General features: G+C 40.8%; 2 protein-coding genes across 4 annotated transcripts; one reads left to right on the top strand and one right to left on the bottom strand.

The window, feature by feature from the left end:
* Positions 1-360: 360 nt before the first annotated feature.
* ttf2 (transcription termination factor, RNA polymerase II) lies at positions 361-11,876 on the bottom strand. Of its 2 annotated transcripts, none has more exons than XM_039599530.1 (23): positions 11,789-11,876; positions 11,482-11,587; positions 11,111-11,209; positions 10,931-11,000; positions 9,541-10,413; positions 8,595-8,715; positions 8,131-8,313; positions 7,867-8,024; positions 7,043-7,124; positions 6,705-6,830; positions 6,438-6,588; positions 5,770-5,875; positions 5,412-5,596; positions 4,721-4,874; positions 4,448-4,539; positions 4,258-4,343; positions 3,884-4,026; positions 3,578-3,757; positions 3,149-3,207; positions 2,874-3,027; positions 1,240-1,322; positions 826-900; positions 361-673 (listed from the first exon to the last, which is right to left on the bottom strand). In XM_039599530.1, the coding sequence occupies exons 1-23, from the start codon at positions 11,814-11,816 to the stop codon at positions 529-531; spliced, it is 3,459 nt and encodes a 1,152-aa protein (XP_039455464.1). In that variant the 5' UTR covers positions 11,817-11,876; the 3' UTR covers positions 361-528. The 2 variants fall into 2 exon arrangements, with proteins under 2 accessions (XP_039455464.1, XP_031611456.2); XM_031755596.2 differs by having other exon boundaries at positions 11,123-11,209.
* Positions 11,877-12,348: 472 nt separating this feature from the next.
* Positions 12,349-26,003, top strand: cenpj (centromere protein J). Of its 2 annotated transcripts, none has more exons than XM_031755586.2 (19): positions 12,349-12,470; positions 12,931-13,355; positions 14,005-14,131; positions 14,250-14,462; positions 15,068-15,212; positions 15,308-15,413; positions 15,621-16,361; positions 16,668-17,490; positions 17,710-17,842; positions 18,039-18,204; positions 18,448-18,579; positions 18,713-18,835; positions 19,088-19,187; positions 20,074-20,216; positions 20,484-20,573; positions 20,737-20,877; positions 21,657-21,741; positions 22,557-22,677; positions 23,078-26,003. In XM_031755586.2, exons 2-19 carry the CDS (start codon positions 12,972-12,974, stop codon positions 23,268-23,270), a joined length of 3,966 nt encoding a protein of 1,321 aa, XP_031611446.2. In that variant the 5' UTR covers positions 12,349-12,470; positions 12,931-12,971; the 3' UTR covers positions 23,271-26,003. The 2 variants fall into 2 exon arrangements, with proteins under 2 accessions (XP_031611446.2, XP_039456096.1); XM_039600162.1 differs by lacking the exon at positions 12,349-12,470 and adding an exon at positions 12,503-12,660.
* Positions 26,004-26,013: the final 10 nt, after the last annotated feature.

Below are 26,013 nucleotides of genomic sequence, written 5' to 3'. Positions count from 1 at the left end.
TTCTAATAACTTTAATCGCCTGAGTTTACTGTAACATTACATCACAAACAACACAAATACAGCAATACTAGTATAAAATGATGATGATAATAGTATTAATAATAATAATAATAATAAAATGTATTTCTTTATATAAGTATAAAGAAATAAACTATCAGGTGGAAGAAACAGAAGACCAAAAATATACAGAGGAAAATATTATGTAATTTTACAAAATATAGTAAGAAACTGTTTAAATACTGTCCAGCTGTGTGTCAGCTGTGGCATTTGACCATCTGCAGTTTAAACAGTCAAAAAAAACAAACAAACAAAAAACTAAGAAACACCCCCTAAGAACCCCAAAAAAAAAAAACCAAAAACAAAAACATGGTACTTTTAAAGTAATGCATTACCCCAGTGTTGTTGTTATTATTATTATTATTATTATTGTTATTATTATCATCTCAACATTTTCTAAAGTTACAGCCTAATACATTCACACGTGAATGCATGTCTGAATAGCTGTTGGTCAGCTGGTACAGCTCTTTTTCAGACTCCAAAAATGATCTTGAGATCTGCCAGAGAGAGTTTAGAGAGGGTGTTTCCGGTTCCCGACAGCACGTTCTGTGCCAGCTCCTTCTTCTTTGCCTGCAGTGTGGAAATTTTCTCCTCCACTGTGTTTTCACACACAAATCTGTTGACAATGCCACACACACACACACACACACACTATTAGCACAAAGAAACGCAGTTTACACATCATTGTTACCAGTACATGCTTAGTAAAAATTAAAAATAAAGATGCGAACTAGAAATTTTGTGGAGATTCAGAAGCTGATACGTCACCTGTGGATGGTGACGTCTTTACATTGTCCCACTCTATAGATTCGGTCACAGGCCTGATCCTCCAAAGCTGGGTTCCTGTTGAAGGGTTAAAGTTGAAACTGGACTTTCTTCTATCTTATGGAAATTTTTCTTAAGTTTGGAATAACATAATCTCTGCAAAACTTCTGATTGTGTGATGTGTGCACATGTTTGTTTATAACTGCCCTTAAATTGTCCTTTGCCATTCTTCATAATGCAAAATGTGAAGGCACAAGATATTTTAGAGGATAAAAATTAAATTAGAGAGGATAAAATGTGGAAAAAAATCTTTGCACAACAGATAGATTTCAAATGCAGCTTGCTACATTAAACGGAGAACGGCAAACAACAGAAGTGATACTTTTCTGGCTCTTTGAATGACAATGTGGCTCTCACCAGTGCATGTCAATCAGGAACAGGTGATTCCCACCGATCAGATTCAGTCCAACCCCCCCGGCACAAAGAGAAACCAGCATCACCTGAAGCAAAAACCAGACCAATTAGGCAGCACTATACATTTATAGCTGTGCAACAAAACAGTTTGATTACGCTCATTTTCATCATTATGACTTCAAGCTTAGTACTCAGCTGCATAGCACACTTGGTATAATGATCACAGCTAATCTAGAAGTCCCATTATCATTATTACTACTATTATTTACATTTCAGTGTTGCAGCAATTTCTGTTTATCACATATATTTAACTTATTGTTGTTTACTTTTTATTTAACTGTATTCTTCACAAATGGAGCAAACATTACAAAAACAGGAACAGTTGGCCTTACATGTATGCACAGATTATCAGTGCAGGCACAAAAAAAGAAAAAGAGTAAAGTAAAAAGCCACTTTAAACACAACGCTGTTTTACATAGTGCATCAGTGTCTTCACAGTTTTTTGTAAACTGATAAGTTTGTTAGTTTAAAGAAAAGAAAATCTCTTCATGTCTTTGATATTGTTCACTGTGCCATCCAGTCATTCTTAATTAGGGGTTCAGGTTTTAATCATTTACGGGTTATTGCTTTCCCATTGGCTGCGCAAGCAATCTTCTTAATAAGCATTTGTCTTTTACAGATAAGTTGCTCGCAGTGTTACATAAATAAATCCTACAGAAAGAAAAGTCCATCTGTCGTTGTTTCTCCTATTTGTACACAGTTTAATTTAGGGGTTATAAAATATCTTAACAGGTAGATATTCTGCTAATCGTCATCTGTAATGGAAGATCTCAGAGTCTTTCTCCAACTTAGATTAGTTGAATGTTTTTCACTGACCGGACGTCTGAATAAATGAAACAAGTTTCTTATTGTTGTTGTTGTCTTATTGTTGTAAATTTTAGTCTTTTAGTATTTCAAAATTTTATTTCAATTGAGCGGTAGAAAGTGGCACCAATTTCATTCCAATATTTAAACCTCCCATTGATTCTTACTGGTGTGATAATTTTATCATTTTAAATATAGGTCCTCTGCTCTTGGTTTAAAAAGTGCCATGGGGATTTTCCTTGCAGCTAGTTGTATAAAAGTTGTTTTCATTTTTTATAAAAGTTGAATACATTTATTAGTGAAACTCTGTTAAATGTGCAGAATGGATTTCCATCCTCATTACGATTATGAACATCTTAAATTCTATATTGTTTTCATTCATGTCAACCCCTTTACTTGGTGCATTACTGCCACCTGTTGGTTAGAAGTATGGAAACCATCCATTGTGCCACCTCATATTGCTTAATTTCTGCTCCTGCGGCTGTGTCTATTTGTGAAGGTAATTGCCTACAGGGAGGAGGTTTAAACATGCTCCTGTGCAGTTCTCCAAAATCTAAACTTCACATTGCTTGACGTGTATGATGATACGAGTCGTTCGAAAGGTGATTAGCTGAGAAGTGGACTGGAACAGGGAAAGGAGAGAGTGGTTCACCAGGAATGGGAGAAATGCAAAAAGCCCATCAAACCCCCCAAAAAAAAAAAAAAATCTAAATCATAAAAAGCCCTCGGCTTCATTCAAACATGCTCCATTTGAGGAAAATATAGAAATTTACCTGTGGTCCTTTTGGGTTAGTGTTGAATTCTTCCACCAGGTCCATGCGGCGTTTAGGGTTGACGGTCCCGTCGATGACGCTGTACGTTAACCCCATCAGCTGCAGATGAACCGCTACAATTTGGAGCATGCTGGTCCACTGGGACACGATCACACTGGACAATAAAGGCAGGACACACCATGAAGACCACACATGAGAAGGTAACATAAAAATTGGTCTATTAATTGTGAAAAAAAGACATGAACTCTGAGTTATTGTGATGTGTAATATTTTACCTTTTGTGATCATTACTCTTCTCTCTGATCGCCTTCAGCTCAGAGATGATAGCAGAGATCTAGAAGGAAAATTCATCTTTTAATACTAACAAACAGACTTTGAACTGGACCACCATGCGCTCTTATCACACACATTGTGCATTTTCCCTGGTCTCAAAGACAAATGGTCAGCTGTGAATTTTAAAACATTTAAGCATGAAAACAATCATGTCAAATCACGATTTAGAGCTGAATCTGTGTGGCAAAGATCCAAAGGCTCCAACTGAGGGCAAACAATCCACACCCAGTGACTTCATTGCTGACTTTATTGTGACTTTTGATCAACAAAAACAATCATACCCTGATCCTATTTCACCATCTATATCAGACAGCACACATTTTCACACTCTGCCAGTAACTGTGATGTTAGTGTGCTGATCGTTTGCCCACCTTGGTGCTTTTGCTGGTGCCCTCAAACAGCCGTGAGGGGAAGCGTGTGCCATTGAGGGCCACAGTGTCTTTGGGATCAGGGCCAGATGGCGAGGGGCTGGAGGAGAGCGACAGAGCATTTAGCTGCTCCTCCAGAGATAAGACGATCCCATCACCCTGCAGCTCCGATGAGTCCAGAGTCTGAGCACAGGAGACATGGAAGGAAGGAAATACTTGTGTGCAGTATTCAGTTTGTATCATTATGTGTTTCTTTTTAAATTATAGACAAAGCTGGAAAGCCTCATGAGAGCACGTGAAAGTGTGTACCTTCTTAAGAAGTGACAGGTGACAGCAGCATTGTCGGAGGCGAAGCAGCAAGGACAGGATGTGGACCGTGCTGGACACCTGCTTAGCCTGCTGGGAGCTCGACAGAGCAGGATCAGCCTGGGACAAACCAAACTCCTGGGCCACTGGAGAGACAGAGAGAGTGAACACCATTTTAAATCACCATTACTGCTACTAGCAAACACTGATTGCTAAAAGAGTTTGACTTAAAAGGCAAAAGTGCCATCCCAGCTTCCAGTTTAATTTTTGTTGTTGTTTTCTACACACAAATTTAATTATGCACCTTGTATAATATGCAATTGTGACTGCAAAATAACCTTTGCACAGATTAAATTTACTTGTTGGTGAGGCCCCACCTTTCTCAAAGGGATTAGAACTGGACGTGCTTCCCTTCTTCACATCATTTCCTTCATGTTGCTTTAGGTAGCTCTGCAGAGTAGATCTAGAGTAGAGAAAAAAATGTAAAAAAAAAATTAAACCCCTAACTGTAACACTGCCTTTGCATTTCACAAAGGTTCATGTATTTCTGAGAAGACAGACTTTTACCTGGACTGGGCAAATAACACATCATACACAGCCTGCTCATCCTCAGAAAGTTTGAGTCGATGCACCTCGGAAGTCCGATCAGGAAGAGACACCTGAAACAAAACTGTTTTAGTATCTGGTTATATTTTGTAATTAAACATACACTTCCAGAAGCTAACAGATACTTTACCACCATTAAATTAAAAAACAAACAAACTCTTAATAGTGAGTGTATTTCCTGATGTGCTACCAGAAAGACAGATGTTCATGGAGTCTGTGTGTGTGTGTCTCTACCAGTGGTTTTCCTGTGGCGTCCAGTTGGTCTTTGGTTCGTCGGAGCAGCAGAGTCCTGGTCAGGATGTTGAGTCGCTCTCTGCCTCTCTTGGAGCCGTTGTCCACCTGAGCTTTCCACAGTTTGTACTCGTCGAACGGAGAACAACGGAGAAACCTGAAAAGACAGAGGAACGCAGTGAAAGAACATGATCTCATTCATGAAATACATATATTATTCATAATGTATTTATTCCATTTGTGCTTCCTCGTCTCCTCCGTCTTCCATGCTTCTGCTCGTGCAACAAATATTAAGCTCAGTCCTCCTGACTGAAAACTGTATCTGGAGGACAGAGGAGAAAGAAGCCTTTCCAGAGGAGCTGTAATCGAGGATGCACTGGTGTATCCTTTGCATGTTTTTATCTTCAAGTATAAAACAGCCATGTCACACAGCTGAAGTACACAAGCCAAGGTGAGAAGAGGATTTGTCAGACGTTGTTTTAGTTATTTAAGATGCTCAACTGTGTGATCAAATATTCCGGCCTTCATGATTTATATGTAACTTATTAAAAACAGGCGTATTATCTTGTCAATCCATATTATTAAAATACTTAAAAAAATTGTCCCAAATATTAAAAACGGACCACACATGTGCAGCAGGCTAACAAAACACAGGATGGGTTAAAAACTTGTATTCACTGTGCTGTTGTCTTACTTGAGCAGCGAGTACATGTCCAGCAGGTTGTTCTGAATGGGTGTACCAGTGACAGCCCAACGGGCTCCGGCCCTCAGCTGACAGACAGCCATGGAGGTCTGCACTTTTGGGTTTTTGATGCTGTGGGCTTCATCCAGAATTATGCGGGCCCAGGACACTCGCAGGAGAGGAGCTGAGCCTGGACGCTGAAGAAAAATGATGGGAAGTGTGTTTGTAAGTTATTTAGTTTTGCTGAAAGTGATGTTTCCAACCCTTAGTAAGAAATCACGAAAACAGTATTTTTTTTTTGATGCTGCTGCCAGCATCTTCAGTGTTAACACTCAGAGGCTTTGCTTCCGGTCGTATATGTAGTATTTACCACATCGTCCTTATCCGGGTTGGGTTTATCAGCCTCTTCTTTTTGGACTGGAATCTCCTTGGACACTAGGCTGTAGGTAGTCACCACCACATCGTAATTGGCCAGTCTGGTGGACACATGCACAGCACTGTATTTAGTTTTTGTGACTCAAATGTCCTTCAAATGGGAAAAGAACAGCTGTAATGAAGATCTTTGACATGTCAAACAAACAATGACAGAGCTGCTCTTCACTGCTTTGCCCGAAATAGAAATAAAACATTTACTTTACACATATCAATTCCCCCGTGTGTATCATTTCATTTTGTCTGTGCAAGCATGTTTTCCCAAGAGGCGTGTTTTGCAAAAATAATGACAGTTATGACAGTGGAGCTGCTTTTTGTCCACATTAGTCATGTTTACGACTGTACTGAGTTTTGGCTTTTCCAAGCTTTCTCTTTTAAAAACATTTGCAGGACACTCTTGTTCCTACAGTGCTTTACTATGGCCTCAAATACCAACATTTTAACATGCAACTGTTTGGCATAAAGGTATAAAAAGGTCAACTGTCACTACGGGAACTTTGTGTGGCTTCAAAGAGAATAAGATGCGACTGCACCATCAAAAAATGAGATAAAAGCAGAGCGAAATAAACAGCAATGTGTGTGTGAAAAAGTTTGCAGCTTTCTTACACTCTGGCACTTCTCTCACGGTTCGGGCCGTGGTACAGGTACACCGTCAATTTGCCCGTCTTGACATGCCTTTCAATCTCCTTCTTCCAGTGGTGCACCAGGGAGGCAGGGCAGATGATAAGAGTGCCCTTAGACAACACAAGGCTGCAGTCTGGACACAAAAAAAGGAAACAGGAAAGGAAATAGCTAAAAAAGGAAGAACTGTGTAATTTTATTTAGCTGGATTATATTTGGCCCACTGAGTCAGTGACAAAAGGTTCTCGTTACCAGTTTTGGATAACCAGCTATCCTTCTTCTTCTCTTCCATCTCCTCCTTGTCCTTTTTTGCCTTCATCTTCATGGCCAGTATGAGAGAAATCATTGTCAAGGTCTTCCCCAGACCCATGTCATCCGCTGATTAAAAAGAATACAAATCAGATATACTAGAAAAAAGATGAAGAAATGATAAGAAGCGAGGTGTTCCTCTCTTTGTCATGTGAGCAAACTGACTGGCCTGAGGAGACCATTTCTGTACATAGAATAGCAAATTAAATGTAACAAACAGACCCCACGGGCTTAATTCCAACTTTAAACAGAGGAAGAAAATCACATGAAAAAACACTCACCCAGTATTCCTCCACAGGGACTCTGCGTTTCTCTCCAGAGCAACCAGGCCAAAGCTCTCCTCTGATGGGGCAGGAGAGGCACCTGAGCAACCAATCACAATGCAGCAATCTTAGACTAACATCATCGTCCAATCAAAAGAGGAAATATAGGCTGTATCATTCTAAATTGTGACAGTTTTGTGAATAAAAGAAAATGTCTTGATGCAAAAATGAAATACTCTACGAATTAAAATATATGGACACATAAAGATTATATTCACATGCAATTTCTTAGAGCATAATAATGTAAAACTCTGAGCTACAATTGGATGCTCTATTTCTAAAGCTGACCTTAAAATGTTGCTGCAATACTAGAAGCAGAAAACCATCCTTAAAATGAGGAGTAAATAAATGGCACTCAGTCAGACACCAGGTATTTTTTATGCAGTACAGCCTCAGTCTGAGCAGTCAAATCAGAGTAAAGATGGCGCTGAGTGTCTTGTAAAAAGTGCTGATAGATGAATTTAAAAGTGGGCTTTCATATCTTGAAATTTTGGATGATGCTTTTTGGTGAAACTATTTGCGTAACAGTTCAACCTCTCCTGCTAGGAGTTGTCTCTCATCCACTATCTTCTATATCACAACACCTTAAAACTTTTAAATGTAACCATTGACTGACAGAGCTGAGCACTAAAGCTTGCAGTTTAACTAAAGCCTTGTGTAATCAGTCAGAATATCTGAGTGCTGCTATGAGTTTCCTTTATTTTTGAAGTTTTTGTGAAAACGTAGCCGTTGTTGTCGGATTTTTTCTTTGCCACAGTAGTGAGTGAGGCAGTGTGTAACACCTTGATACCCTTGGGATCAGGGGCCTCAGCCTCGGCATCAGGACAGGACTCCAGGGACTTGTGGAGATGGTCGATGGCCTCACAGGTGGCATTTTTCACCGCCAGAAGACGGTCGTTGGTCATTCTACCCCCATAAAATGTCTGTGCCTCTGGGTATGCTGGAAACATTAAGGATGAGTGATTAGCAATCTATATTAATTTCAAGTTTAAAAAAAAAATTATTACACATTTTATAGAAGTGTTTCTCTTTCCCATTTGGCATACCTCCATACATCTGAGAGTATCCCTGGCTCAGCTGGAGCCCCAGAGAGCCACCAGAGGCCTGATGATGGTGCAGGGCTGGGGCTGGAGGAGCAGGGAGCAGGATGGTCCCACCCTGCCGGCTGAATGGATTCATCTGAGTGGTGCTAAAACCAGAATCAGTGCTGCTACACGCTTTCTCAGACTCTGAAAGGGAGACACAGACATCCAGCCAAATCTAAAAAACCTTGTTGGTTTTATTATTACACTTTCACCTGCACGTGTTTTTCAGGGACAGAAAGAATATCAAAGAACATCAAATTACACAGCAACTTACTAAGACAACAACAACAGCAACAAAAAGTCCCTCAAGGTTTTGCCCATGTATGCATAAGGGCTTAACTGGGAGTATAGCTGGGGTACATAGTGGAATAACTAATAAGCAGTTGAATAAACCATCTATTTCTACTGTGCAGTGTGACTCCTACCAGGCTGAGAAGCAGCAGTGAGGCTCAGTGACTCCAGGGCTTCCTCCAGCTCTTTAACCTGTGTCCTCAACCGGTCTCCTTTATCTGGTAGCGCCTCCAAGTTTACCGAAGATAGAGTGGCCTGAGGACAGAGTGAAGACAAAGAGCTCTCATAAGCCTGAGTATTAAACTAACCAGCTGCTCTGTAGTATTTGTTGTTGTGATGTATACAGTACTGGAATGTGTAAAGTGAATTTTGATTTTGGATGCTGATTACTGACCAGCAAACTCTTCATCCAATTTTCTGTGTACTAGTTGACTGACAGATTAAGATACAACCCGACTGATGCAGGATTTTTAATGCTGATACTGACAGTTGGCCATTTAATTGTATTCTTTTCCAAAAACTCAAATACCAACAGATTTTCCTAACATTAGTTGTGCCTGGTCATTGATTATCTTGTTTACTTTATGCTCTGTCCTGATCAACTTATAACAAGGTTGAAAGGCGTTTCTTCCATCTGGTCTTTTTTTCCCCCCACTTTTATTTATGGGCTGTTAGCAGTTAGCTAATACCAGCCAATTAGATATCAGCCCAATGATAAATCACATTGCTGGACTTGTAAACTAAACTGTACTTAACAGCTACCTCAGCCTACTTTGTCAAATAGTGTAGCTAACAGTGTCAACTTTAACATTTAAAGAGAAAAGTACATTCTGAGAGCTTGCAGATTATTTACTATGATATAATTACAAGTACTACAAATATTCTTCGGTGTTTTGGGAAACGCAGCCTAAGAGTGACTGATATGAGTATATCGGGCGGTTAATTAACAGATTTCTTAATGCGGACATGTTTGACATGCATATAATATATTTTTTTAAATATTATAATAATATTTGTATGTTAGGTTTTAAATCAATGCAGTGCTCATGCATGACATGTGTTGTCTCCTCTTCCCCTCACCTTTTTCTGCTGGAGCTGAACGGTGAGCAGGTTCTGCAGCCCTTTGGGGTTTTCCACCGGCTTTTTGATGTTAGAAGCTGGCTGGAATCCTGGGAAGTTGGTCAGTGTCTTTTGGACAGTAGAAACAGGAGGAGTCTTCTGTGGAGCAGGCTTCACAGACACCAGTACCACATCATCATCATCATCATCGTTGTTTTCGGGACTGTTGGGCTGACTGGACTCTGGCTGAGTTGGTTTGTCAGGTATGGGGCTCCTGCTGCTGTCAGAGTCTCTGGATGCATGGGTGCAGCTGCTCTTTTCTAGTATTTGTTTGGTTTCTTTCACCTGAGAGGTTTCGGCATCAGATGGTTGCTGAGTCAAGTTCCTGTGAGAAACTGGTGCAGTTTGATTGATTGTTTTGAGTTGATGTTTGTTTGATGACTCAGAATGAACAGTCTTGACGCTGGAGGAAGAAATGCCTTTTTCTTCTTCTCCTTGCTTGATGCGGTTCTGCTCGGGCGTGTCTTGAATCTTCTCGGTTCTTTTTTCAACACTGTTTTCTTTGGGACTGTTGTTCTCCTCATTTGAAACTCTCTTTTTTAACTTCATCCCCAGTGGAAGTTGTTTACCCCGGTAAGTATCCGACGACCTGTGCTTATCATCTGCCTTTTCTTCCACTCCTGCACCTTGTTGCCTTTCATTTTCTTTCTGATAACTTGCTCTTCCTTCAGCCTTGTGACTTGCTTCTTTCTCTTCATGTCTATTGTTCTGCAACTTTCTCCACTCAGAGTCCTTGTCTGCCTGGCTTGGTGCCTTAAAGGGGTTTCGTACAGGTGGAAGACATGAGGGCTGTAGCTGTGTGTCAGACAGAGGGCTTCTCTTTTCTGTTTCCGGCTGCAATCATGGAAGAAAACACACTTTAAAAAAATATGTCATAGAAATTTACAGAAAAGTGTCTAATAACAGCTAATCCCTCATGTGGTGTTTAAAAAAAGTAAATAGTTCAGAATAGGAAAAATACTTGTTCATACCATTTAGCTACATCCTATTTAAGGTTGCAACTTATGATTGTTTACATAATAAATGTATTAATCAATGCATACGCCAGGAAAACCGTAAAACATTTACATTTACACAGCATTAAAGAAAAAACAACAAAAAACAACAAATACAAAAGAGGTAAGGATTACTTTTGTTTTGAGTGACTGACCAATGAATTGACTAATTCATACAAGTTTAATTATTAGTGGAGTAGTGAGAACACTAACTTAAAACTTTAACCGCATTTTTAATAACTAAAAACTATCTTTAATAACTGTCTCAATGCGATGGCCAGAAACCGTTGGTGATACAGATACTGAATGTATATAAAAAAACAAGTGTGTGTTGGGAAATCTGTGACAGCACTTACTGCAGTCCAGGGTACATTTCCACACCACCTCTGGCCTGCTTTTTTACCTACTGCACATCGGTAGAACAACCTGGAAAACGAGAAGGAATTTGCAGTTAAATACAGAGTCTAACCAACCTGGTATCTAGTCATATAAGCTGCGTATAAGCATGCAATTTCAGATTTCTTTCTAATACATACATACACACACACCTATAGCCCTGCTGTGGCTGACTGTAGTTGAGAGCCTGGAGTTCCACCATTGAATCTTCATGATGGAGGCAGTGTGATGGTGAAATGCTAGAGATATGATAATTCACGTCAATAAAACAAATATTTGTGCAACACACACATTTGTTTATCAGTAACTTTAACAATATGTCAGTGAATAACCTCAGATGTTTGGAGAGGGCCAGTGAGTATAGTAAAGTTGGCTACTGAGATGAATGGAACAAAAGCAATGTAAGGATATGGCCAGTGAATAGTTAAGAGACTATTATTTGGTTCAAACACAGTGACAATGAATGGTTCAGGTCTGAAAATACAGAGGCCTATTGTCATCGGGGGAATACCTGGTTTGCTGACTAAAATCACAGCCTTGCTTGTCAACGCAGACGTAGAAGCTCTTGCCTTTATTGGGTCCGTCTTTTAATCCGGTTTTTAACATACACACGCCGCCTGTGACAAAAAGGTCTCTTTTTAGAAACACGTAAAAACTCGAAGTGCGGAATATTTAAACCGAATTATTAAACTATGTGGGCAGCAAACCTTTTTTTTCTCAGGATAAAAACACAAATATAACCTCTTTAAACCAAACACAATATCCAGTTTACCATTTTATAACACATAATTAATCACCACTGACCGATTACCACTTACCGTGTATACTACATACAACCTTTTCCATTTTATCAACACATTTAGTTCAGTTCAGTTACTAGAACGTGAAGGGAAGGGCTGTATTTTGTATAGACCAATCGCAGCTCTCGGATAACACATCCGCTCTGCAAACGTCAGTATAAAAGTCAAGGTCCGAGTTATTTAGCAAAATTGTATTATGATGGACAAAGACATAATATATAATGATGTATTAACATTAAATACCGATAAATATTAAATACATAACAATATTAAAAAAATAAACTCAACAAACGCCAAATTGCATTTGCTTGATGACTGTTATTGTGAAATATATTTAACTTTTAACCGGATATAATATAAGCTAGTTCCGAGAACTTCCGTAAACCTGTTCCGTAGAAAAAAAAATAAAAATTTTTTTATACATGTATGCAGAAGTGACTTTTCTGTTTAAAAAACGTATGTTTTGTATATAAAAATCATTATTTATAATTTCTATGAAATAAAAAGACATTTAAAAAACAGTTAGTACTAGCGTGATGTAAGACTACGTTACCCACAATGCAGTAACAACTTCATCGTTGGGTTTTTTGGTCTCGCGGGCTTTGTTTTGATATGGCGGCAGGCTTCGAATTTTTTGTTTGTTGCCTTTGTATAACGCCCGATTTCATCACAGTAAACCTGCTTTTCTCCTGAGTTACAGGTAATGTCGATGTGTTTTGCGATGCTTGTTAATGTTGTAGTGTCGTCACTACGGTGTAACATCCGGGAAAAGTTTTTATGAAATAAATAAAACGCAGCCTGCTAATAACGGGAGAGTGTCGACGAGGAAGCCAAGCCTTTTAAATAAAGCGACATTTGAGGAAAATGAAAAGAGCACTTCCACATTCCACGTGAGCCACATGTCATAAATGCCACCATTCTCTCCTATGTTTTTTTAATAGACATTGTTAAGATTATTGTTCGTAACCAAATATCTGGAACTGACTTCTGTGTAGCAACCAGGACGGAAACCAATCTCGTATTAAAAAGGCAATGTCTTTTCTATATATAACGTCTCTATGTATAGTTTTATTGGACCTGGGCGTCAGCTATAGGGTGTTGGACGGTGTTTATTCGTGGCGTGATTAACCCTTAACCTGTCACCATAATCTTTCTCTTAGATCCCGGATTAGACTATCCTGCCTGCGACATCGCAGCCATCATGTCATCTCCAGCTGGCCTTCAGTACTCCCAGGCAGACTTCTTGGCCCGATGGATGCCAAGTAGCACCAGAGCCGGAGTGATCCTCAGTCCCTCTCCGGATTTGGCTGGACCCTTGCGGCACACCTCTGCCGTGGGATCGTCGCCCATGTTGCCAGACGATTCCTTCGCTTCCGACTTTGCCCCGTTGCCCGCTTCTACAGACAGCAGCTGCCTCGGTGTGGATGCATTTAGACGGGCAGCAGGAGGAGAGATGACTGAGTCTGACAGGCCGGTGAACGGTCTAAACTCTGTCCCGACGAGAATTGCAGATGGACAGCTGGACACTTTGGACGAGATGGCAAGCAAATCACAGGATCTGCCCCTTATGATGAAGCTTGAACAGGTATGGACATCAGTGCTTTTCAGAAGCAGTTGTCTCCTGTAACTTGAGACAATCAAGTTGTTAAAAGTAGAAAATAAATTCTTAGTGAAACCATGGCCGGAGATATGTTTGGCATATGTGACTAGCCCTGCTGTGCATCTGAGGAGATGGACTTTCAATACCTAACATAAATGACACAGATACTGGGAGGATCTTTAGTTTTACTGGTTTATAGATACAGGGGTGAGACAAAGCAGAAAAAATGAACCTGTAATTTATTTATTAATAATGTAAGAACATTTGGACACTATAATGCCACAGATTTCCTAATATATGCAAATTTTGGGCCCTGCGTGGACTTCATTGTTGATTACATCACTGCTTCCTGTATACTTAATGCACCTCCATCACACACACTCCTTTACGTTTCTCTGCTATTAATAGAGTTTTTCCCTAAGTCAATTATGTTGGCTGGGACACAGATGCAATTAAACACTTAGACTATATGTCAAATGGCAGTATGTGCAGCGCATGTGGATTGACACTGAGCTGAAACTAGTGGTACTCAGAAACATCTAGGTTAACTGTATCTTAAACCATCTGAAAAACATAGTGGGAGCTAAGCTAAACTACATATCGAATTAGAATTTAATGCAATATGTATGTGCAGTTAAAGAAATGGCAGCAGCACATGCAGGAGCAGCTAAAAGCTCATCAGCTGGAGGAGCTGCTTCATCTCCAGGAAGAGCAGCAGAAGCTACTGGGAACGCTGAATGGATCCCAGCACTGCACAGGAGGTCAGAGAGTGAAATTACATGAACAACTGCAAAGTGATCATTTTGAGTTCAGGGTGAATGTGGTGTGCAAGTATTTGTCCTGTTTCATAAACTGAAGTGATGATAACCCATCTTACAGAGAGTTCAGAAATGTCCGGACCAGAGTGGGTTGAGGACATGCTCCACAGGTCATGTTACACACAGCGCTCATACAGTCCTGATACAAACCACCATGGAGTCCCACGGGGCTCTATGATTGGCCGTCAACCAGAACAGCAACTTTCACTAGTTGTCAGACACGAGCAGCTACCCAAAGGTCAAGCACCTGAGGAGGGTGATGATGAGGAAGGGGGTAAGATATATTTAATATTTTAAATGTAAGTTTCAAATGTAAGGCCCAGGGGCCAGAATCGACCCACCAAAGACTCCAAACTGGCCCACTGCACAGCTTCACATGTGTGAAATGTGAAGGAGTACATTAGATTTGAATCATTTCACTGTATTTTCATAGGTTTTACAGCTCTTCCTATTTATAAAGACCCCTTCCATGTCCATTCATACTACACAAAAGTTGGTAACTAATAGATAAACAATTGAATGACACTATCTACCATAGAAATGCGTTTTGGTTTTTTTTGCAGGTAGTCCACAGTAAAGAATAAATTTGACATGATATTTTATTACTACAGGACAGTCTGGGCTATACATTTCCAAAACATTTTCTATAATTTTACATATCTGTTGTATAGTTTCACTCTTCCAGTTTACTTAAGATCAAAGTGGGCTGTATGTCTCCTACGATGTAAAACAAGTTAGTTTGACATCCCTGGTTTAGAGTAAGACACTTCCACAGTTTCTTGGTATTTGTGTTTTCTATAGAACAGCCAGTGCGGATCTGCCCCGTCTTTCATCACACGGTTCACATGTTTTCAGTGGTTAACCGCTTTGTTTCTGTAGGCTCACTGGACTCCAGAGAAGATGAGGAGGAGCGCAGTGTCAATGCGAGCCATTTTTCTGAGGAAGATGACACGTTAATGGAACATAATGCTGTGGCAAGGACTGAAGACGACAGCAGAACAGAAGACAAAGTCTTTCACGACAGGTAAATAATACATAGTCTTGTATTTATGTAGTTCTAACATCAGACTGTCTCGACAGATCAGTGTTTGAGTATGGTTTTGTTTGCCTCCTCTCCAGACCTATAAGGCCAGGTATTGGGGGTCAAAAGCAGACATTTGAAGAGCTGCTTGAGGAGCAGCTGAAGCTGGAGGAGCAGAGGCTAAAGTCTGCCCAGCAACAACAGGTCAGAGGATGTGTCGAGTGCTGAAAAGTATCAATAATGAACCATTCATTTGAGTTTGCATTCTGCAGGTGACAACCTGATATAGGAATGTAATGTCTGCACAAATGGAGCCTGTCTGTATTTTGCAATAAAATACTTTATTTAACTGGAAAAACTAAAAAATTCCAATTTACATTGAATTCAAATCTTGTCCTATTCCTTCAACAGAGTCGAGATGGAGCCAACGCTGCACAAGCCCCTCCTAAGAGAGCCTTCTTGAAGCGAGGAGAGGGCCTTTCGAGATTTACAAATAATCGGAAAGCTATGTTCCCAAAAACAGATGTAAAGGACTCCAGACCACCACCGCCTCAAGCCAGAGTAATCTCTCGCAGCAACTCGGAGCCCACATATATTCAGAAAGGAGCCGCAAACAGTGCCCCACGGCTTCCTGTCCAGCGTAAAACTGCTACACTCAACAAGGAGAACCGGTTGAAGGGACTCAGTTCACCACCCCACGATACGAGAGCAGTGACTAAAGTAGCACGGACAAAGGTTTTAGGTAGTCATCAGAGACAGAACACAGCAGGACCAGAGACTGTCCAAACTGATCCAGGTGGCAGACCAGCCAAACATCAGCTGGGGAAAGTTCTGTCAGTTCAGGCCGTGAAAGCCCCTTGTCTCAACGTTCAGCCATGTCCTACAACCAAACAGGGTGGGAAGTTAGGACAGGCAGGGGCGGCTGAAAATGAAAAAAGCTGTGGTTCAAAAGGGGAATTAGCAGAAGCAGGAGGGGTTTCTAAAGGAGGAGACCCAGTTATACAGGATTCCTTCGAGTTGTCTTTTCAGAAGAAGCTCCAGCGATGGGAGTGCGACCGACAGCTGGAGAGCATGGAGCTGGGAGAGTTTGAGCTGCTGGAGCAAGCGGCTGAAGAGCTGTCCTTCTCATCTAACTCCTCCTTTGTCATGAAGGTGCTCTATTTCACTCACCAACTCATCACGCTTTAATTCAACACTTCAAATGCTGGAATGTTTGGATGCCTACTGTTACAATTTTTTTTGTCACACAGTTTTTTGTGTTGGTAGTATCTCTGTTTCCTTGTTTGTGTTGTTGGGATTCAGTATTTCTGCTGCCCTCAAGTGGTCAAAATCTGCTATTGCATTTCTAAAGAAATTACCAGATTGGGTTGCCTTTCTCCAGGACTTTACTGTTAGTCTTGTGTTATGTAGACATAACCCCTCTCTCCAGAAAACTATTACTCTGCTCATTCCTTGCAGGTTCTTCAGATGGATCAACAACGACAGCTGCAGACTGTGAAGGGGCTCCACCAGCGACGCCTCTCTTCAACTCCCATTAAATCACCTCCTAAAGGTGTATTTCAGAGGTGCAATAGTGTTGGAAACACAGGTGGCTTAGCAAGCAACTCTTTGAACTCAGAAGCATTTGTAAAGACAAGAAATGATATACTAGAGAACAAAGAGAGCATTAAGGAGACACAGGACATTGAGAGAGAGGACAAACATGACATCTCTGACACGACACCCTGCAGCCGCTCTGAATGTGGAGACGACAAAGTGGTCAAAAGTTCTCTCTGCTTCCCTGCACCTATTAACCCACCATATGACAAGCGGTCGTATGAAGATGAGGATAGTTTCAGGGACTCATCTTCAGATGTGGCTGAAGAGGATGATGTGGAGAGTAAGAGTGTCCACAGCAATAGCGAGGACTCCACTCTGATAGAGGGCAAAGACGGCGAGCAGGGGAGAGTCGTGTTTGATGATGACGACACATGGAACGACCTGGAGGACACTGCCATCGGCACAGCCGATGAAAGCAAAGAGCTCAGTCCGATTTCCAAACCGACAGCCAGAGAAATTTCTCCCCCACAGAAGACTTTGTTGAGGAAGGTGGCTGTGAGCAAAGGTGTGGAGCTGGGGAAGGCCACAGGTATCGGTTCAGTCAGTCTGGAGCCTGATCATCCTCCTGCCTCCCAGCTCATGACAAAGTTATTCCCCTCCCTGAAGCCAAAAGCCCAGAATGCACCACTCCCTCTTCCTCCAGCTGCTTCTGTTGAGTCCAAAAAGCCAGAGGAGGATACAGGTTAGACAAACACTTTCTTTGTTTGTTATTGCATTAGTAGAATTAATGTTGATTGAATGTTAATAAACTTATACAAAATATCAGCAACTCTGATTTTGTGTTATAACCCTCCAGCTACATGAGTTCATGTGTTTATTAAATGAAAAATTGATAGAAAAGCAGTTAAAAACCACACATTCCTCTTATTTATCAGTTGTGTATGCATGTTGTTGCCCTCAGGCCAGCAGATCCAGTCGAGACAGCTCAGGGAGAGACTGGCTGAGCTGGAGATTGAGATTGAGAGATTCAGGAAGGAGAACGCTGCACTCACCAAACTCAGACAGGAAAATGAGAAAAAACAGGAAACTCTCAGGTGATATGTTCTTCTTTGCATAAGCAATTCAGTAAGGAGAGTATGCAAGTGTGAAAACTTAATAAAAATATAAAGACACTGCATCTGGTATTTGGAAGTAGCGCTGTTTTCTTTTGGGAGAAATATTTTCATGAAATGTGTTATTCCTCTCCTTCCTCGTGTAATGCACGTTTGTACTTTGCTGTTTGTGTTGTAGGGCAGAGCGTTTGGAGTTTGAGCAGATGAGAGCAGAGGAGATGGCCAAGTTTGAGGAGTACAAGAAAGAGGAGACGAGGAAGCTGCAGAAGGAGCGCAAATTGTTTGAGAAGCACGTGTCAGCCGCAAGAGCTATTCCTGATAAGAAGGAACGAGAAGAGATCCAGGTGAGCGTGGACATGACGCGCAAAATAACCACATGCATATCTGCTCGATGTGTAAATAAGATTTGATACTCCTGTATTGCTTATTGTTTAATGAAGTTATTAATGCTAAAAAATAAGGTTTTTGAGATGAATTATTGTGTTTGTGGCACATATCCACAAACCCTAAAAAAAAGAACACATTTAATGGAAAAAAAAAAAAAAAGGTCTCAAGAAGAAGATATTTATGTGTCTGCCTTTATTCAGGAGTTGAAGCAGCAGCTGAGCTCCCTGCAGGAGGAGCTGAAGAGAAGGGAGAGTCGCTGGTCCTCCACACAAAGCCGCCTGCGTCAACAGATCGACTCCCTCAGACAAGAGAACAGCTCACTGCGTGACGAGGTGCCTGACCCCCCTAATGCTTTCTCTGGTTACACATGCGTAGCTTTAAAGTGCACCCTTTATCTGGATCGTAAAGAGTGGGCGAAGGCTGAAAACTGAACCCTGCATCTTCCTGTTTGTCTTTGAATTGAAGATCCACGTGCTGGAGAAGCTCCGTCTGAGTGCCTGGAAGAAAAACCCTGTCACTGCTGAGAAGGAAAGTCCCAGAACATTTGAGAACAATATGCCATCTGTGACCAAAGGAGTTAAATTTGCTGTAAGTTAATTTATAAAGTCTGTTATTGTTATCTAAAAATTATGATCCTGTGTTCAAACCTGAAATAAATACCTTATATCAACACGCAGAGAAAAACATGGGAGAAGTTATGGTTCCACAACACTTGATTTTGTTTTTCATGATCATCAGTGCTTTGACAGTCTTCAGAGCTTTAGCTGTGCAGGAACTCTAATTATTCTACTCATATTTCGACACTGCTTAAGTAACTGCAAAATCACACTTTGTTTCCAGAGTCCTCTCGACTCCAGAGGGAGTGACAGCAGCCCTCCACATGTCAGCTCTGCTGCAGCCACTAGAGGGAACTCCAGAGACGGCAGTCAGGGTGCTGCAGGTACAGTCAAGAGTTTCCAGTCGGTCTAAATCCTTTGTGACACATGGATGTTAGAATAAGAGGTTCTTGCTGACATGTAACTCCATAAAACAAGATGCTTTGTTTTAACACTGAAAACTGATTTCAAGCAAGCATTTTCTGCAAACCTGACAAACAGTGCTTTGCTGCTGCCTCTTTGTTCACACTTACACCATTACTCTGTCCCAAAGGTTTCACTGTAATACTGCTATAAGCAGTATGTTGTCAGTTAAAGAAAAAGTTCTTTTGTGTCCCGGTGGCCACTGAAATGGAAGGTTTTTTTTTTTAATCTTTCAAAATAACTGTCCAAATAAGTGTCCAAAGCCATTCAAGAAGAACTTTGGAAGCTGAGGTTGTTGTCTGGCTTGTCTGGCAAGAAGTCCTCTTTAGCAACTCTGAGCCAAAAAAACCCCAACTCACCTTTTTGACAACTTTCAGCTCAGCATAAGTAGTGTGGTTAACTCTATTAACTTTTATACTGTCAGTTTGAGCTAAAGCAGGCTAAAGACCCAGTGCACGTAGTAGCTGGTGGACATAATGGAGTATTTGGCATGTGTATATCGAGAGATTTTATGTCTGTTTCAAGTTGAGACTAGAACAGTATTAATAGAGTGATTAGACCTAAATTTGCCAGCTGGACACAAACAGGACTCCAAATCATTGATGTTTGTGTCTGATGGGTTTGTAAATAGCTAAGTTTACAATATTAATAGATTTTAGTCATCCAAAAAAGCCCAGGATTGGCTCAGAGTAAAAGTTAAGGAATTTTTAGAGTTTCTGTCAATGATCATCATTAATGATTCTCATAAACACCTTGAATAGTGTGAGTGGTCAAGTCTTTATTGTCCATATTTTTTATTCTCTGCAGGAATAAAGAGCAGCCTGAGGAAGCCAGCAGGGCCAGGCTCCTCTTCCAGCTCCGTACCCAGCAGGAAGACAGAGGAGAGGTCAGCACCTGCCAGCAGCCAGGAGAAACCACCAAACCAAGAACACTTACACAGCTGCTCTCCAGTAAGAGGCATCATCAGTGTCATACAAACACTGCAGTGTTTCCTGTACATGATGCAAAACACCTACTGACATCCAGATAGAAGAAGAGGCAACATTTATGGCACAAATTTAAGATACATTTGAAAGGTCAGATGTTTATTAGTCCGATTCTGCATCAGGGACAGAACAATTAAAGTCTTGTTTAAAAACAAACAAACAAACCAAAACAAGCCTGTCTGTACGTGCTGCTCTGTCACAGACCTCATGTTTAAAATCTTCGTATTGCAGAACACTGATTCTCCGACAAATGAACTTGAGCGAAGTAAGGCTGAAGAGACCGAATCAACCAGGGAGGTTATCACACATCCTGATGGCAAGGTGAGCAGCAGTTACATACAGCTGAGTTTGGCCCTCTTTTCAACGTTGCACTACTAAGTACTAAGTGTGAGCAATTCAGTCACTGTGGAATAACCTCAAACTTACATTAGCTTTTATTGTTGATATTCAGTAGAGGCTGTTGATGGAGCTGTCCTGTTTCCAGGTAGAGAAGGTTTTGGTCAGCGGTGATCGTCTCATAGTTTACCCCAACGGGACCAGGAAGGAGGTTTCAGCAGACGGACTGACGGTCAAAGTCATCTTCTTCAACGGCGATACTAAACAAGTCATGGCCGACCAAAGAGTGGTGAGATGCTTGCGTTGCTTTAAACTCATATTTTCAGTAAATACATGTACGCTGGACCATTTCCTCCTGCTTAAAGGCAGGATGTGAGGAAGGAGGGGAGGGGTGGCTTTGTCAGGCGTACACCACTGTCTTAGGGAGGGGGTGTCTACCAGACTTATCTCATTCTGACGTATTGAGTAGAACACCTGTTCAGAGGGAAGCAACGTGAAGATATGAAAACATCTGACAGATTCAAAATTGAGAAATAAACGAGATCAGGACAAACAAAGTGATGCAGGCAGACAGACCAGGGAGGCCTTTCACAGCCTTTTGAATCCATTAGCCTTCCTGAATCACAGCACCAGAGAAAGAGCTACACAGACACACTGCTGGATGTAAGAGTAAGAGATTAACACAGATGAGTCCTTCAAAGTCTAACTGGAGTATCGTCTTGTTTGCTGAGATATGAACACAAATGCAGTCACACGTCAAGTTAAACAAGAGAATGATTCAGGAAATGTTTAGTTTTAAATAAAAAAAAATTCAGAGCTAATTCATAGGATCCTGAATTAACACTTAAAGGAAAACTTTTCAGGGCTTGTTAGTATTTTAAAAGTGAGGAGGAATGTGGACAGTTCATTAAAGGATAAAAAAATCTAATTAAACTTTTACAACTAAACGTCCATGAAGAGCATGAAAGCAATATACTCTGTATGACTTGATGTAAGAAGTAGAACTTTGCATGGTTCTTCTCTTTATCTTACCTGCTGATAACCCACAGTGCTGCCCCTTGTGCTCAGGTCTACTACTATGCTGAGACCCAGACGACACACATCACCTACCCAGATGGCATGGAGGTGCTGCACTTCGCCAACAATCAAACAGGTGAGAGCAGATGATGAAGCAGTGAAATTACCACGAGACAAAAGCTGCTGGGCTTTTGGTATTAGTGAGGTCATATTCCCATCTCATCTGAGTGCAGAGTAATTGTAAAATGATGTAACAGGAGTGATAAACAAGATCTGCGTCAGAAATCGGTTGCGGTGGGGAACTCCAGGCCTCAAGGGCCAGTGTCCTGCAGGTTTTAGATCTCACCCTGGGTCAACACACCTGAATCAAATGATTAGCTCATTACCAGCCTCGGGAGAACTTCGAGACATGCTGAGGACGTAATTTATCCATTTAAATCAGCTGTGTTGGATCAAGGACATCTAAAACCTGCAGGACACCGGCCCTTGAGGCCTGGAGTTCCCCACACCTGGTTTACTGCATCATGAGTTCTCCAAAGTAGCAATCTTGAAATGCATTGTTGGAAGCAAAATGGCTTTTCTGTCCCATCAAAAAATTTTTTTTAGTACTACAGTATGACAAAGTGCTTAAGTACTGCAATTAAAATATGAGGCCATTTTAGAATAATTCATCATAACAGCTCTTTAATATATTAAAGACTGATTTTTATTAATTAGTCTATAAATTTACAGGAAAACATGCAGTGCGTTCTTAAAGGTTTTCCAATTCAAAAGTCAGATATTCACTTTACTGTAAGAAGAAGGATAAAATAAAATAATAACACAACAGTACTTAAAGTAGAAGTCCACGAGGTAAGTGTAGGAAAGGAATTTCCTTTCTCATGCTTGTCTTGTGGACTTTGGACATGTGTACTAACTCATATTCTACATTAATTTTTATTCCTGCTTCAGAAAAGCATTTTCCCGACGGCCGTAAGGAAATCACCTTCCCAGACCAGACAGTAAAGAACCTTTTCCCTGATGGCAGGGAGGAGAGCGTACTGACAGACGGGACCATCATCCAGGTTAACTCGTAAGTCGACCTTATATTTCCCTTACTACCTTTATAACAAAATGGTTTTTTGCATGATATCCTTTACTGGACATGTACTCATAACTTAATTTTTGTAGGACTTCCGTACCCTTTCCACTTCTGCACTGGGCCCCACGAGTGATATATTTAAAATGACAAGGGGGGGGGAAAACCCCCCCAAAAAACCAGCTAGCAGAAAATAAGACTCATTTTACCATCATACCGCAAAGTCAGATATTGTGAATGTTGGAGGAGGAAATAGCAAATATGTCAGTGATGATAACAGGTGCTGCTGTCTATGTATGTGTCAATAGATCAAACAACTGACTAATGGTTAAAGAAATTGAGTATTACCACCACTCAAGACTAACTGGGCATGTATACATGCTGTTTCTCTCAGGGACGGCACCAAAGAGATCCTTTTTAACACAGGCCAGAAGGAGATCCACACAGCAGAGTACAAGAGGCGAGAGTATCCAGACGGCACAGTGAAGACCGTCTACGCAGACGGGAGGCAAGAAACCCGCTACCCCACCGGGCGGCTCAGGATCAAAGACAAAGACGGAAACGTCATTCTGGATACCAAGGTGTAGAAAGGTGGTGAATCTCAGTGACTGTGAAACTTGAAGCATTTTTATTATTGCAGCTATTGTTCAAACTGTGAAAAAATCCAGGACATCAGAGAAGGTTGTCTGGAGACTTTGGTGCTTTGTCTTTATTTATTTTCTTCACATGTGATAACAGATACAGGTGAGCTTTGGACATTTTGTTTTAACGATGTAACATAATCAACAGTTCAAACTGCTTTGATATTCTTGAGTTGACACTCCTTGCTTCTGAGATTCACAAATCAGCTTTTGTTGTTTTTAAATACTTCTGTCTGTATGTAGCAAATAGAGTGATGTGACACACTTTTGTGCCAGTGGTTTTACACCCACCCACCAAAGCACAACTGGCAGTGGCACAGGCTCAACAAGCACTACCCATGGGTGTAAAAATGAAACACAGACCAATAAATAAATGCCGGTTTAACACACTGAGTAGACTTGGCGTTATAGAGGAGACAAAAGGAATCCAACACAATACACCTCAAAGTCTTAGACTCACAATGATTCTTAACAGGACCTTCTTTTGCACAAAAATCTGGGATATTTTTAATAATTCAGCGAGTCCAACAATGTTTTGACTTAGCCCCTCTGGGTTTGTTCAAAGTCACCACCCAGTCAGCTTGTTCGTGGCCAAAAGTGTCCACCAACAGATTAGGTCTGTAATTTTTATTATTTTTATGTTTAATTTTTTTTTCAATTTTTTCTGCATAAATTTTTGAACTAACATCAGTTCTTTCCATAAATATAGTCATTACTTTTTACATTTTTGACCCTTTAAACACCAGTTTGTTTGTACAATGCACTTGTTGGAAGACAACCTCAAAACTCACAATTTCATATATTCGAAGTGCTACTGGAATTTCTTGTATTATTAATAGTAGAGTCTGGGAAATGTAATTGATTTACATTAACATTGATTATTATGGATTGTGCTCAAAAGACACACATTCCTCCGATTCTATGTGGGATATCGCCGGGGTAGTTTTGGTGAAGCCACAGATGGACAACAAAATCTTCCTCTGTTGCAACTGGAGGAGCTGGGGAGGAAGCTCTGGGTTGTTTCCCCTGTGCTAGTTTTCATCTGAGGAGTTCCTTTGCCAAGGTGACCGTAGTAAAGACGTTGTCCTTGGAGCTCCTGTCAGTTGGAGTCTGAACCCCTTTCCCTTTTTTACTTCCTGAGAACTTCCAGTGTTGTCATCCAACATGCTATGTATTGCTTTATTCTGGTGCAGGCTCACATCTCCACTTCATCTATAATCCTCCAATCCTCACACCTTCACCTCCCGTGCAGGTTTGTAAGGGTACACAGCAGGTAAAAGATCTCCTTTGTTATAAAATAGTCAAAAATACATCTCAGGCTGCTAATGCAGGGAACTGCATAGAGGGTGAGTCCTGGTTTGATACCAGTGGGCATTGGATTGTAAAGCAGTGTCTCTTAAGTAGTGGGACCCACATGGTTTTCCCTTCATGAGGCATGCACTCAGTCACCGGCTCCTCATTGTCAGAAAATGCTCCGACGTTCTTTTCCATCAGCCGTTCGGCCTCCACCTCCGTGCCACCCATCCCCCCAATTCCCCGCAAAGGCACTGGCTATTACTCATCATCAGTGGTAATGCGGTCAGCCTCTTTGGAGATTGTCCCCTCATCTTCTGGAGAGGAAGTTTCTTCATCTTAGGCAGATGTCTTTTCTTCAAGGGCAGAGGACTGCTTGCTGTCCTTGCTCTCTGACCAGATCATATAGACAGTGCTTGAAGCAGTGATGACCATCTTGCCAGAAAAAATGATCTGGAAGCTGTTAGGCTTACTTACAGCAGTAGCTCTGTCTGCACCTGCATAAACCTCAGGACAGATTTACAAACCGTGTTTGTTGTTGTTTGCGCTGCAGCTGCAATGTTGAACTCTGCAAAATGTCCTGTGATTTTTTTTGTTTGTTTGTTTGTTTTGTTTTTTGAGTTAATATTTTGGGTATGATATCTTTTTATGAAAAGTACAAAAGTAAAAGTGCTTTCAGCATGTGCTTCAAAGCTAAGTCTGACTGGGATCCTCAAAGCTCAATAGCCTGCATCAACAGAAATTCACTGCAGCCTGTGTAATATTTGATGTGTCATCATTTATTCCAGTCTATCTGCAAATACATGTTTGTGCTGCAATGTCATGCACAAACACAAACTATTAGATCCTTAAGATCAAACCTATGTCAAAATTGTGTCATTCTTTTGGTCCATTGGAGTGTCGTAAGCCATCAAATGCCCCTATTAGAAACTAGGAATATTACATGAAATTGCTTGTATGGCCAAAAATTGGTAGATTATGTAATCTGGTAAAAAACATTAAACTACAATTCATGTGTTGAGTTTAGAATGAAAGCAATTTTACCTAAATTGCATGATTTAGTACTGTCAATAACAAGGAATCAAAAAATGTTGTTATAACAGGTTTCAATAGGCCAAGAATGGCCACGATAGAGCCCAGAGGGTTAAACTTTCTATTATCCTAGTTTTTTCTTGCAAGACAGCCTGTCTGTTTGTCCCAGGATATTCCTGCTTAATATCCAAACCACGACCTGCTTTCGTCTGCTGTGGATGAACATTTGTAGTTTTCTCGTGTTTGCAACTATTTTTATTTGTAAAAATGTTAAATGCATATTTATTTCCCTAGCTGGCTGTACATATTTTTTTTGTAAAATACATTTTTAAAAAAAAATCTTTGAGTGTTTTTGTAGAGACTG

Source organism: Oreochromis aureus, linkage group 16 (assembly GCF_013358895.1).
Source record: "Oreochromis aureus strain Israel breed Guangdong linkage group 16, ZZ_aureus, whole genome shotgun sequence".
Lineage (NCBI taxonomy): Eukaryota > Metazoa > Chordata > Actinopteri > Cichliformes > Cichlidae > Oreochromis > Oreochromis aureus.
This window is presented reverse-complemented; position numbering and strand designations above follow the sequence as displayed.